Source organism: Temnothorax longispinosus, chromosome 9 (genome assembly GCF_030848805.1).
Source record: "Temnothorax longispinosus isolate EJ_2023e chromosome 9, Tlon_JGU_v1, whole genome shotgun sequence".
NCBI classification, from domain to species: Eukaryota; Metazoa; Arthropoda; class Insecta; order Hymenoptera; family Formicidae; genus Temnothorax; species Temnothorax longispinosus.
In genome coordinates, this window is record NC_092366.1 from 11,753,230 (window position 1) to 11,768,591 (window position 15,362).

The window sequence follows — 15,362 nt, forward strand, 5'->3', positions numbered from 1 at the left end:
TCACGGAGTCGGTTAGCGATGATGTCAATCGCACATTGGAGCAAGAGTCGGTTTCTTTCGCGATTTGGTCCACGGACGTAGATCCCAATGTCGTCCGCAAATTCAACCGCCTCGACACCCTCCGGCAGATCCGCACCAAGGCTCTGCGTGTATAACGAATACAATACCGGACTCAGGACAGCACCTTGCGGGAGCCCTCTATAGACGAGGCGATCCACAGACTCCCGGGCGTTGACTATGAATCGCACCCTTCTCCGATACAACCATATACTGATGAATCTGGCTATAGCGAAAGGGCAATCTAGCGCTATCAGCATTATCCAATAATCCACGCAGTCATACGCGGAGGAAACGTCAAGAAAAGCGGCCAGGGTATATTCCCCGATACACATCGCGGATTTGATGTTAGAAACGATCCTTACCAGATTGTCGGCACACGACCTGCCCCTGCGGAAGCCGCTTTGCGTCGGACTGAATTTCTCTTCTTTCTCCGCCCACCAGACCATCCTCTCCATTACTTTACCGACGCAGGAAGATAGTGAAATGGGCCTAACCTTCTCGCAACCCACTTTATCGATGAAGATCACCTGATAATTTAGCCAATCTCTAGGAAGAGTGCTAGTAGACCATACCTCATTGAAGATGTCCAGCAGGAAATTCTTAGCAGACTCCGGAAGAGCCTTAATGGTCTTGTATTCGATGCCGTCTAGACCAGGGGACGAATCCTTCACCTATTAGAAGTTAGCCCCCCACTTTTAGAATTAACATATTTTCACGGTTGTGCTGAATTGTGCTAGGTTTGTGCTATATTGTGCTCGAATATTATAACCATAATATGAAAAATACGAAAAAAAATTTAAAAAAACAAATTTTTAGGTCAGCCCTTCACTTTTCGTTTTTTCAATTTTTTCGATTGTGCTGAGTTGTGCTAAGTTGTGCTAACGAAATAATCAATACATATTTTTGTAGAAAATTTGACGATCTACAAAAAAGGTCTTATATTTTTTTTACATCTGTAATATTGCAAATACGCGTTTAAAATATACTATGTAGATTAGGGTGTGTCATTTTGGAGCAACTTTTTTCATATACATCTACTATCAAATACATAATTTACGTGTTTAATACGTATCGAATATACATTGTCATATATTGTCATATACGTATCTGATACGTAACGTACGGTATTAAACATGTATCTAGTACATGATTTATACGTATTGCTATACGTATCAGCTATACAGCAACATTTCAAATTTTATATGTATCTGCTATCTATCTGAAATATAAAATGCTGTGCAGGAAGTAACACCCAAAGAGAGTAAATCCCATATTTGAATGTTCTCAATTTGCTTTCGATAATATATATTATAAGGATTAACCATTAATTAAAAATTAACCATTGACGGTTCAAAATCACACTCAACTTTTAAGTTTTTTTTTTTTTTTTTTTTTACAGTTAACACCAAAAATTGAGTGTATTTTTCCATAAGGGTTGGTTTATGACTATATCTTTATTATAAAAAATTATAAAAATCACAGTACAAATCTCAATAAATTTATTTTACGCGTCATAAAATACAAAAGTCGATATAACTTACGTGTAAATAATCGCGACGACAAAAAAATATAGATTTAAAGAGATTATCAAATAACTCAACAATTAGTACTATAAACTATCGCCAGACGCGAACACTATTCGATTATGACAGAGTGTTCTAACGTACAGCTGTACCCAAGGTAGGTACAGCACTTTCCCCTACTTACAGGTCTAAAACTTAAAAAATAATTCTGGAAACTTTTGAGTACCCCTTCGTATTTCAATAATTACATACTTTCATTAAATCGCATACATTAAAACAAAATTCAAGTCTTATGTCATTTCTTTTTACAGGCTGCGATAACAATCTGCTTCCTCTTTGTTTTCTCGTGGACTCCGTATGGTGTTCTCGCAATGATTGGTGCTTTTGGAAATAAGGCATTGTTAACTCCCGGTATCACGATGATACCAGCATGCGCGTGCAAATTTGTGGCTTGCCTGGATCCATATGTATATGCCATAAGCCATCCAAGATACAGGTAAATAAAAGTGAAGAATTTTGTTTTTATTTCCTTTTTATCTCAATTATAGGTATTATAAAATATCTGATCTGCTGTTGCAGCTTATAATGATTATAAAGTCAAAAACGATGCTGTGCAGTGCATATTACAGATCCCAGCAAACGAAAAAAGATTGAAAAGAATTAAAACGGGATTGCCAGGAATTCAATTAAGGACTTTCCGAATGCCATTCTGTTCAAAAAAGGGATTGAAATAGTTTCAATATCATGGAATTCCTTATTTTGGAAAGAATTTGTCTTTTTTGAGTCCCATCCAATTCCGACACAAAAATATTATACCACTGAATGCCAGGTTAGGGATTGGAAAGTTTTGTGATGAATTCCATTGAATACCATTGATTCCGTTAACGAAATGAATACCACTGAATGCCAGGTTAGGGATTGGAAAGTTTCGTGATGAATTCCATTGAATACCATTGATTCCGTTAACGAAATAAATACCATTGAATGCCAAACTAGGAATTAAAAATTTCCGTATTGAATTCCGTCTATTCTGACAATAAAATGAATATCATTGAATGCCAGGATAGGGATTGAAAAGTGTCCGTGTTGAACTCTGTGGCGGTACGCGCCACCATATAGTACACGCCCGCGCGGTATCTGCATTACCGGCAGTTCACGTCGACGCCGCTAGGCGTCGCATCGCCGGGGCATCTTCTCGAGTTCAAAGTTCCGTCTCGACCGCTATGTAAAGAGACCCCCGACGGTGCCTGACAGATCTTACAAATCTCATTTTCGGGCTAATTGCCCATCGGCAGTAGTGCGTGTAATGCTCTTTTAGGCATACACAAAAGCTCACCGACGAACAACGGCGCTTGGTCGCCCAACGGAGGCGCGAGACGTTTCCTAAACCATCTAATGCCATGCAATTCCATAACCTTTACGGATTCCATAGGATTGGATGGAATTGAAAATGTCTTTTTTGGATTCCATGGGATTGGACCATCTCATTTCGAATTCCATCTAATTTCATCTAATTCCGCCAAAAAAGGAATTAAAAGATATTAAAAAATTTTAATATCTTTTAATCCTTTTGCGTTTGCTGGGATAGTCAAATTTATCCAAAACATATTTTATCTACTACAATACGATCTGCAATGTTATTGACAAAATGCTAGGAATATAACAAAAATTATTAACAAACTATGATAACAGATTTGATGACAGTAGAAGATAATTTGCAACAGTCTAGTAGATTGGCGACAAAAATTGAATAGAATTTGGGTTCAATTGAGTTTGCACAAGGAGTTGGTACGAATGGCGCCTAGAATAAAGTCGAGCTTACGAGTGCTTCTCTAGATTTTCGTAAAATTAGTCCATTCCTGGGCTTTTGTGCCTCTTCTTTTGGCGGTATCGCCTTAGGTTCGGAGAGTGTTACCTCATAGACTTGGAATACTGTTCCCGAGCGGGTTATTACTTGCGTGACGAAAAACTGCGCGTCGTGCCGGCTTCCGCACGGATAGACGGCCATCTTGGCCTTTTTTATCTCGTCCATACTTTTCTCGTGGGACTGTAACTTTTCGGATTCTACTTTGGGCAGTGCGCGGCCCGTCGACAAAGGAACTCTTGCATGTGCTAAAATTGCCCGTGTGGCGGACCAAAACTATCAAGCATCTTCTGCCTAGTGCCTGGTGCAATTGAGTATATTTAAGTGCAATTAAGTGCCTCGTCATTCACGGTCAGGGATCCCCCTTCCCCTCTCTTCCTCTTTGTTCTCTATTCAGTCCTTAGATCATAGATTTCGCCGAGGAGAAAGACCCCCGCTGCAGTGCATGACTCGGTGAGCCAGCGGAAGTGGAGCGGCTCTGGTCTCCTTTATGAACAAGTTACGTGGTACGCATCCCTTGTCCGGGCCCCTTGCTATGGTTCAGGTAAAAGAGGATGATGAAGTACGTTCTAAAGAGCATGCCAAATCTATGTATAATAACCTTTCTATGGCTACGCGTAAAAAAAGATAAGAACCTTAAAAGGGTGATAGACAATAGGGATGTTTTTTCCTCATCCTCACCCTCGACTAGTAAGGTTATTAATGCTTTCCTGAAGGATAATAATTCTTCCTCCTGTCCCCCGGTATCTTTTTCCTCTTCGATTTTGATATCGGATGAAATATTAAATAACAGATATTCGGAAAATGATCAGGATTCTTTCTGTGTTCACGTACAGAGGATCTCTGATGTTAGAAGCTTCCTGGATCCGACCATAGTGGGAAAAGCGATTTCCAAATTAATGAGGAGTGATATCTTAGAAATTGAGACTGTGGTCTTTGCCAAAGTTTCTGTATTCCTAAGATAGATATACTGCGAATAATCTTGTTGCCCACTCTCAGTTAAAGTAAAAAAATTTGATTGCATTTATTCTCCTTTTTTGCACCTTGCTATTATGAGGAATATTCCGTTAGACTTGGAGGATGTGCCGTCGTCAGCTACCAGGTACTCGTGGAAGTCACGAGGAATACAATACACAATACGCGTTGATACATTTTGACAAGCCACAGGTTACTTCGGTTTGTTTGACAGGATTCACGATCCTTAGCAACCGGGTTTTTGAAAAAGTCTCCAATAGATGGATGAAGAACCTATATTTGAAATTCAACCACGATGTGGATATAAAGGGAACCGAGTTCGAAGGCAATCTGGCAAATTAACTTTCTGATAAACCTAAAGGTTCAATCACGCCGCGCATTTTTTAAACAAAGATTCCTAGAACTGTAAAGAAGCGCAAGACTCACCCTTTTCCGCTTGACCAAATATTTGCAGTTAAGCGGAAGAAGGTTGCGTCAGTCGCAACTCCAGGCGCTAGCCGCCCTGAGGAAAGCGCTCAGACGCCGTCTCCAGGCGCTAGACACTCAGCTTCCGACTCTTCGCCAACTCCTAGCGCCAGCCGCTCTGCTTCTGGTGTGTAGACGCCTACTCTCGGCGCCGGTCGCCCTCGTAGATCTTCACCAATCCTCGGCGCGAGTCGCCCAGCACCTGGGGTATCAACTCCACCAAAGAGAAAACGTCCCTTCGAAAATGGGATCTCTACTCTCAGCTCCGGAGGATCAACGCTACCGAACCTGTGGGTCCTTCCTCCCCTCATATCTCCGCTTCCACTATCATCAATCAGGAGAGCCACCGAGGGGACGCAAACAAGTCAGGTGGAGTTTAGGGAGGCGTCAAGATTCGGACAAGTAAACAAGAAATCTGTAGCGACGCAGACGAAGCAACGAGGAGGCCGAGGTTGGAGAAGAAGATTGTAAGACAAAAAACAATTTCAAAAATGTTCCTAATTAAAAATAAATGTTCGAATTTATGAAAATAAAATGATTTAAAAAGAGCAAACTAATTGAAATATATCTTAGCGATTCATTAAGCGGGACTGCGTTACGTCCTAAAGAGGACTATGAAATATTAGAAAATATCCAGAGCCCTTTCAAGGTTCTTCAAGTTCGGAGATTGAATCGTAGGATTCGTGAAACGGTGCAGGATTTTGCAACTGATAGGAGCGACTCAAACTCGAACCCGAGCTTTAAGTTTGTTCTCTCGAAAACAGTAGCAATAACATTTGCTGGTCAGCGCCTTCCGAAGAAGGTAACGATTTATCGTGTCTATCGTGAAATTTTCCCTTACGTCACGCGCGTATCGCAATGTCGAGCTTGCTTTAGATTTGGTCACGTCAAAGCCAGGGTAAGGGAGCTTTGAGATGTGTTAGATGTGGGGATAAATCGCATAGGGATAAAGTACAATGTCTTGCACCAGAACCCTTGTGTATTAATTGTAAGGGTTCTCACTCGGCTGACCATGTTGTATTCCGTAACATCACTCTTGCGGATGCATGTGATATTGTCAGGGGCATTATTAATGTCTTGCCTCCAAACTCTTTTTCGGTTGAAGATTTTCCTTTTCTAAAGGATGTTAACCTAAATTTGTCTATACATAAACAACGCTCCTTTGCCCAAGCTTCGGCGGGTTTCACTGTGAAACTTTCACACCCTCCTTTCTCCAGCTAATATGCTATATGTCCCTTCATCTTCATCTTCCTTGACGTCATCTAGAGGCATTTGGCATACCGAAACCTTCAATTAAAAAAGCTAGGAAGATAGTTAGGGCGTCTTCTTCGACTCTGCTTCTCAAAAGGACTTGTCGAGGATGGCTATGGATATAGACAAAGATAGGAAAGAAGCTTTCAATACCTCTTCTCGATACTTGTTAATTCTCCCTTAGCTGACAGTACTCAATTAGGAGTTAATCCCCTGAACATAAATGATTTCTCTCACGAATTTTTAAGCTTCTTGATTACTTTCACAGAGCGGGATTTTCCGATATTTAGCTCATTAGGTGTTGCCCATAAGGCTTCTCTTCTCTCTGATTTGCTTAAAAGAATCTCTTTCAATAAAGAAACGAACTCCTCTACTCCTCAATTGCCAAACTTGCTAGATGATTCACCGTGAACCAAAAATATTTCAATAGAACTTGCACATGGCCTGCTAAGCAAAAATGATTCTTTACTTGGGGTTATAGAGGACTTTGACATTCTGCTCTTTTCTGAGACTTGGTTGACTTTGAATCGCTCTATTTTGTTTAAAAATTTTAATATTTTAAAGTTTGATAGTCCCTCTTCTAAATCAGGGGGCTTGCTCATTGCAATTAAAAAACACTTGCTACATTTGCTATGTAGTTAAAAGGGATATCTTCTTCTTGCAGCTCTCTTTAGAAACGCTTGCCGTTAGGATTTCTACTACGGTGGGCGAAATCCTGATTGTTTCAATATATCGACATCCGGAACAGTCTCCTCATTATTTGTAGTTTTACTTTGTCACATTTTGTCAAAGTTAAGTTTATCTGTCCATTTTTGGGTCAAAACATTTAAGTTATTTACCCGGAATTTGGACCAGATTGCGTGATTAATCCAGTCCGAAAAGATATCGAATTTTATATGTTTTAAACCGAGGATTAGATTTGTTTATTAAATTAAAATTTGGAAAATCAACTATTAAATTCAAAGGAATTAGTTTATATGGAATTAAAGTTTGAGTTTTATTGTTTTGAATTTCGGTTTCTAATTTCTTTAATTTGAATAGGAATGGAAAAGGATCTCAATTTGATTGTATAGGTTGTTTACTCTGACATTTAATTTTTTTGAGTTGAAATATTTTCCCCCTTTTCTGGGCATGGATGAGGATAAAGAGAAATCTTGTTGCCACACTCTTTGGCAGCGACAAGAATATCTGGAAATTACTGTTGCCACGCTCTTTGGCAGCGACAGTTAAGGATAAGAGTTGAGAAATATAAGGATATTATTACGGTTAAATTAGTTTTGAGAATTGAAATTAAAATTACCTTTATTCAGGGAGAACACGTTTACAACTGTTGTTTAAAATCTGGTTTAATATGATTTAATTCTTTATTTACAATTGTAGTTAAAATCCTGATTTAAAGAAAGTATTAATTCCTGATTCAAGAGGAATTTTGTTAAAATTAAAGAGTACAGTCGACACTCCTTATTCGCGGATTTGCTATTCGCAGTCAGCATATTTGTGACCACATTTCTTTATCCGCGGATAGATATTTCAATATTTGCGGATGTAAATAATCATCGAAGAAGATTTATCATACTTTACAATAAACTTTAGAAAAACAATTTTAATTTAAAGTCCTATACGAAGAGTTTCCACATCATGCCTATGTCTACTTTAAACAATTTACTTGTAAACAATTTATTTACTTTATTTATGTTTTTTATTAACTTAGCACATATTATTTATCTTTCTGTCTTTTTTTTAACCTTATTTAATCTTTGATGACGTCCTTCGGATTCAGTTATTTATTGTAACGTTAAGCTTTTATTTTGTACATTGACGCACAATTTATTTTTCTCTATTTTCTCATACTTTAGCTTCTTGGTTGCATTGAGTGAGTAAATTTGTATTCTACATCTACATTATTTGACATTAATCATTGCATAGTTTTCATCAAGGAATCATTGGACGCATTGAAAACTTTAAATTCGTGCTGGAAGAAACTGTGGCCAGCTTGGAGTCGGGGCATGAACATCTTTCGATTGATACTACACAGACCATGCAAGACATTACAGAAATTGCCAACAGCATTGGAAAGGAAGGTTTCAAAGAATTAAAAATTAATGACATTGAAGAATTATTACAGTCATATGAAGATCTTACAGAAGCTGAATTAGAAGAAATTTTGACAGAGAAAATTCAGTTGATGGAGGTTGATGAAGATGCATCGACGTTAAGTTCAGAGAAACCAGAGTTTGATATAAAAACACCGGCTGTAGGAATCAAGTTTTCTCACGATCTTTGTGAATTCTTTATAGGCAACGATCCGTCTATGGAAAAAAGTCTTATTTTTAAAAGGAAAATAGAGGAGGCAATGGATGATTACACAAATCAATTTAAAAAACTGCAACCAAGCAGACCAAGATAACTACATTTTTCAAGCTAATTCACAACTAAAATTTATTAAAAATATATTCAATACATAAATTCATTACATACATTGCATATTATTATTTTAAATAAAAAAAATAATCTTGTCTCTTAGATTTTTTGTTTAATTTAATTTTTCTTGGAACGTATCTCATGTACTACCACACATTTAACTACTCCATATTCGCGGATTCCGTATTCGCGGCAGTTGTCGGGAACGTAACCCCCGCGAATAAGGAGTGTCGACTATATGTATAAGTCAAAACTTTGATCGTAATTAGCTGTAAAAACTATCGGCAGATTAACTTATGAGCACAGGAAAATAACTCTCTGTACAATGATTTTTCGCGTCTATTTATATCCAAGTGCTAGAACCCACTGCGCGAGTTTCTCACCACTTTTTTGTATCCTAAAAAAGAAGGAAGGTCTTATTTCTGAATGTAATTCTATGCTCCTGCAATCCGCGGCCTAGGAACTGTCTCCTCCTGATCAGAAATCGGATAATTAATCAATATCTAATAATTGATATCTTTCTTTTACATTCCTGGCTATTTTAAGACTGACAATGAGTTAAATTTTGCTCGCATGTAACCTCTTGAGTTTTTGTGAATAGAAACAATGTAGCGGTATTATTCTTACTAGGGATTTCAACGTTTATTATAGGGCCTGGAGTTTGGAAGTTTTGGATGGTGATGGGAAAGGCACTTCTTGAAGTCACCCGTAAAAAATTTTTAGTCCCGTTAAATGACGAATGGCCCACTTTTATTTCGCGTCCCAATTAAAATAAATCTGTTATCGACTTGACTTTCGTTACGTCCAATCTTTTCCCACTCTGTTTATGAAGACTTTCTGAGGACAATTTCAATAGCAATCACATCCCAGCTATTATCACAGTGAATTCTACAGTCAAAGCCATTTCAATAACAGTTTTTCAATCACAAATTAAATTTTGCGGGAATGGTTTGGAAAAAGTTCTTGTCCAGTATCTTTCCTCAGCTTAAATCGATTGTTTGTGACCAGATTCTTGATGTTGTGCAGAAATATGAAAAATTTATCTTATTTGTAAAAAAGAATCTATCTACAGCTTTATCCCCAGCAGGAGTCCTACTAAAAAAAGAGAACGAAAATATAATCCCCCTCCTGCTCCATAGTGGAAAAAGCAATGTGCTAAAGAAATAGCAGACAGGAAAAAGGCCTTGGATAATTATCGCTGTAATTCCTTTTTCCAGAACTACTTGGAATTAAAGAGATTTGAGGCGTTTGCCAAAAGAATTTTGAAGGAGCTCAAAAGGAAGGGCTGGTCCAGCTATTGCGAATCACTTACTCCTCGCACCTCCATTACTTATTTGTGGAACATGGTTAAAAGATTCAAGAACCGCCACTTGAATCTATTTCATTCATCTCCGTCGTCCAACTATATGATTGACGAAGCATTGGTCAACGAGATTAATGCTCTGTGTCCTCCTACTGTTTGCACCCAGTAAATTTTGAGTCGGAAGTATTTTCCGAGAATAATTTATACGAAATGTTTGACCAACCATTTAACGAACGTGAATTCGATCATGTCATACATGTTGCAAAAAAGCGGTCCTCCCCAGATTTGGACCAGATTATCGAATCTTAGCTGGTCTCTCATCGGAATATCGCTCTTTGCTCCTATCTATACTTAATGACATTTTTACAAATGGTCTATTTCCTAAAGACTAACATAATTCTCTGATTTTTGTGATACCTAAAAGTACTCCAGGAAAATATGGACCCATATATATCTCTCATGTCTTTGTTAGTCCTACCGATTATTACAGCGTATACTGAATACACGCAATGTATTTTGTAAATTCAAAAATCTAACCTAAGTGGTAGCTTTATATCTTTTTCACAAAATTATATTATCTAACTTAACTCAAGTGACATGTATCTAACCTAACCCAGTGAACACAATGCAACATGTAACGTACAGGTTAGTTGTAATTTCCAACTCAACAATATAAATGCAATGTAACACGTGTGTTATATTCCATTTATATTGTTGAGTAGGAAATTACAACTAACCTGTACGTTACATGTTCCATTGTGTTCACTGGGAAGGGGTAGCTTTATATCTTTTTCACAAAATTATATTACCTAACTTAACTCAAGTGACATGTATTTCAAAAAAAAGATGTGAAATCTTTAAGATCTTTATTTTCTTCTTCACAAAATTATATTACCTAACTTAACTCAAGTGACATGTATTTCAAAAAAGATGTAAAATCTTTAAATTAAATTGCGCCAATTGTAAAGAGAATATGTATATTGCTTTGAAAGATAATTGTTATGCAACTACTTTAAAGAAATAAAACCTAAGTGGTGTCTTCGTATTCCTATTCAAGGGTCTTCCTATTCTAACCCAAGTGGTAATAGCTTCTTAATTCTCTTTAACAAATTTTTAATATTACAAAGATTCATTTTAATTACAAAGAATTAAAGAAGTAACAGTACAAAATAAAAATATTTAATTAAAACAAAATAAATAAATTTTTCTTGTAAAAAAACTGCGTGCGGGAAAATCTCATTCCTGCACGGCCTCGAGTGAGAAATCTCTCGCGCGTGCGGAATCACCCATCCGTCGCACAGATGACGCGCGCGCAATAGGCCACTTTCCATGCACTTTGTAATATAAAATAGGGTGTGTAATAAAATGTGTAATAAAATAGGGTGATTGCACTCGCCTTCGGCGCGTGCGTCTACTCCGCACTCGTGTCCAATTCTCAACTTTCCGCACTTGTTACACAAATAACTATTGTGAAAAAGAAAATAAAGATCTTAAAGATTTTACATTTTTTTTTTGAAATACATGTCACTTGAGTTAAGTTAAATAATATAATTTTGTGAAAAAGATATAAAACTACCACTTAGGTTAGATTTTTGAATTTACAAAATACATTGCGTGTACTTGGCACTTTTTTGTACTTTTTTTGAAAAAGGTAATTTTGTACTGATATCACCTATTTTGTAGTGTTAAGCAAGGATCTGCAAAACATTATTTTTTATTTTTTAATTATTCACAAAATTAGCAATAACAACAAATACATAAAAATTAATAATATTTAAGTAAAAGTAAATTATACATTTCTCACAAAAATTGAAGGAACACCAAATTTATCTTTAAAAATAGGCAAAATTCAAGCAGCTGTAACTTTGTTAAAAATAAATAAAATTTAAATTTCAAGCTTAAAATCTCTACTTCCGAAAGGTTACTATTATTTTTTAGTTTCTGTAAGTTTGGTAACTTTTGCATATAGAAAACTACGAGCTGGACAAAATATAATTTTTCTCTCACTTTGTAGGCCTGTTACGTGCAAAAAAAAATCTGCGAAAATTTTCAACTTCCTAATGTGAAAGCTTGAAGTTTTCCTTCCAAAATCTTCTTTTAAAAATGTTTCTACGTGCAGCGTTGTTGTTCTGTACAATTGTTTTCTGGGTCAAAATGAAAAAGATAAAAATCGCTAATTTTTACATTATTTTCACCAATTTGTATCACATCTACGTTATTTAAAAAAATTTGGCAATTATACCGTTTAATAGAGCAAAGTTTTAGCTTTAAGAATCTGTTTTTTGAATTGCAATACGATGATTTCTAAGGGAGTTATGAGCAATCAAAGTCAAAAAGCTTATTTCTCGTTCAATCCGTGATAAATTAGTAACAAAAAATTGTAAAAACATTTATAAAAAAAAATTTTGCAAGAAAAACTTTTAGCTTTCACGTTAAAAAGTTGAAAATTTTCGCGGATTTTTTTTGTGAACATGACAGGCCCACAAAGTGAAAAAAAAATTTTCTATTTTGTCCAGCTCGTAGTATTCTATATATAAAACTTACCAAACTCACAGAAACTAAAAAATAATAGTAACTTTTTGAAAGTAGAAATTTCAAGCTTTAAAATCCTTTTTTTAAATTTAAATTTTGTTTATTTTTAACAAAGTTACAGCTGTTTGAATTTTGCCTATTTTTAAAGATAAAGGAGGAGGGTCCCTAAGGCCTGTTTTCGGCACCCCTTCAAAATTGGGCCAAAATGGCTGGAATCACTTCCTTATACCCTTGGAAGTAATATTTAGTCAATTCCAGCCTAAACGGAAGTATTTAGAGTGTATACTTCAAGTATACATGGTGCATCAGCGCGCCCGTATCAAGCATTTTTTGGAAAACTAAGCGTTATTGAGAAAAATGTTTCAGATAAAAATTGTATGGTTTCAAGGAGGACATAAGATGGTGTCATTGGTTTGACCTTGGATAGTCATTTCATCAGACTCACCTTAACCAAGCACCCCAAAAGGTGAGAGGCAAGGGGACTCACCTTAATCAAGCACCCCAAAAGGTGAGAGGCAAGGGGACTCACTTTTTTAATCTAGCACCCCAAAAAGTGACAGGCAAGGGGACTCACGTAAATCCAACACCCTACTCTACGTGGCTTCTTAAAGGAAGATTACGTTTACAATTTTACTGTTCACGTGTGGAGAATCAACAAGAATGAATAATATGATTTCAATCTCGGATCTCCTTAAGTAACGTTTCTACAAATCTATCTGTAAGAAGCCTCATAACTCGCAAAGTACTTAATAAAAAATGACTTAGTTATGAGTGTTTTGGAAAGCTCTCGAAATAAGCTACAATTAAAGATATGTAAAAATAGGGGGTTCTATATAAAATATTGAAATCAACATTCACGTGACCTTCAAATGACTATCCAAGGTCAAACCAATGACACCATCTTATGTTCCCCTTGAAACCATACAACTTTTATCTGAAACATTTTTCTCAAAAACGCTTAGTTTTCCAAAAAAATGCTTGATACGGACGCGCTGATGCACCATGTATACTTGAAGTATACACTCTAAATACTTCCGTTTAGGCTGGAATTGACTAAATATTACTTCCAAGGGTATAAGGAAGTGATTCCAGCCATTTTGGCCCAATTTTGAAGGGGTGCCGAAAACAGGCCTTAGGGACCCTCCTCCTTTAGTATTCCTTTAATTTTTGTGAGACGTATAGATTACTTAAAGAATTGGTAATTCTTCAGAGAAAAATATCTAGTTTGTGAAAGTTAGTATTTAGGTAAATATGAATTAATTTTTTTTGTAAACTGGTAATAATTAGTAAAAATAAATTTTTTATTATTAAAATAACTAATAGAGAGTTTATAAAAAATAAATAATTATTTATTTGAAAATTAATAATTAGTGAAAAATAATTATTAATTTTTTCAATAATAAATAAATAATCTCAAATAAATTACTTATTAATCAAATATATACAGTATATATGAGTACATCTGGATTAATTCGAAAGCTTAGTCTCCATCTTTTGAAACATAAAATAATTTTATGCCACGACAGTGAAGTGCGGAATACAAGTTACTGAAAAAAATGTTCAAAAGACGAATCTTTAAATGAATTAGCAACCTTTAAATAATTTGTAAAGATAACACGAGATGTTAAATAAAATGCACCATATAACAATAACTTCTAAAGTAACAAGTTTAATCTACGGTGACCTAAATTTAAATGTGAAAAGAAATTAAATTATTTCAATGTATTCTCAAATCGTCCCCAATCAGAAATAGATATTAGTCACGTAAAAACAAATTTCCTAATTCGTCTGAGTTATTCGATACAAATGTTCTAGTTTAAATGTGATACTACTTTGTAAAATGTTAAGTTATTGTTTTCCCTACTCTATGATCAATATAGCAATTTTTATAAATTTCTTTCTTTCTAAGTATAAATATTCTTCACAATCGAAAAACAATTTTACAACATGAGTAAAAAACAAAGTCAAAAAGCGAAATAATCAATTTTGACGCGATTAAAGGCGATCATCAATAGCGATTGTATTAAACTCTAATCCATACTGACTAAGAATCGTGGATTATGCGTGAAAATTGTAGAGTTTCTTGACAACTCTTATGTACAGATGGATTCAAGTGTTTCTAGCTTCATCTGGTCCCATGCTACTTGTTCAGCATGTCCGTTCATTACCAGTTCTTCAGTAAGAGAAATTAGCTTAAAAAAATTTCAATTAATTTCAATTAATTTGCGCTTCTGCAAAAAGATTTGTGAAGATTGGATAATAATAACTACTTACCCTATAATTTTGTATCATAAAATAAATATTTGCATAAATATTAGTTTGAATGCGACCTTCAATCTGAGCTTGAGCAGCAACTCCCTTTGAGGAACAATTTTGTACCACATTGTAAGCTTCTGTCGACCATTTACCTGCAAAGGAGTAACATCAAAGTATAATTACATATCCAAAGATAAATAATTTTGAGTAGAGATGTATAATCTGGAATAATAGTACCTATAACGTCAATATATAGTTACCGTTCTTTGGCTGAATATTTGCTAAAAAGATTTCGATGGCTTGGAAGGGTAGGCTCAAATAATTATATATAAATAGCCTACATTACGAATTACTAAACTGCCAGTAACCACCGTGATCGAGTAATCGAACTACGCTTCTCTCTCCCGATGGACGTTCAATGCATCTTCTAATCCATTTGTCGCTCCAATATACAGCCACGTAATCATCCTCTACAAAGTAAAAATGTATTGTATAATCAGAATATCCTGATTTCATTTTATTCAACGTGTTAAGATTATATCACTTACTGTTCAATACATCTGGAACTGGCAGCAATTCATTGTTATACCAACCAATACATCATGCTGTTTTCCAAATTTTGCAAAAGGAAAAATGATGAATGAGTCGGAAGCTGAACGAAGAGCCAATTTGGTTTGACAATGTGAGAGATATTAATGTCATTATTAACACT

General features: G+C 35.6%; 1 protein-coding gene and 1 long non-coding RNA gene across 4 annotated transcripts in view; one reads left to right on the forward strand and one right to left on the reverse strand.

Annotated features, from left to right (window-relative positions):
- The window catches only part of Uvop (ultraviolet-sensitive opsin), a 127,285-nt gene that overhangs the window by 80,279 nt on the left and 31,644 nt on the right, over positions 1-15,362 (forward strand). For 2 of the 3 annotated variants that reach the window (XM_071788733.1, XM_071788734.1), the window contains one exon: positions 1,895-2,079. The exons of the other annotated variant lie outside the window; for it this stretch is intronic. In XM_071788733.1, the coding sequence (XP_071644834.1) occupies positions 1,895-2,079 (185 nt within the window). The remainder of the gene's footprint in view (positions 1-1,894; positions 2,080-15,362) is intronic. 3 annotated transcript variants of the gene reach the window in all.
- On the reverse strand, positions 13,892-15,139 carry LOC139819403 (uncharacterized). The gene is made up of 3 exons (XR_011733712.1): positions 14,911-15,139; positions 14,669-14,802; positions 13,892-14,586 (listed from the first exon to the last, which is right to left on the reverse strand). It is a non-coding gene; the product is annotated as an uncharacterized lncRNA (long non-coding RNA).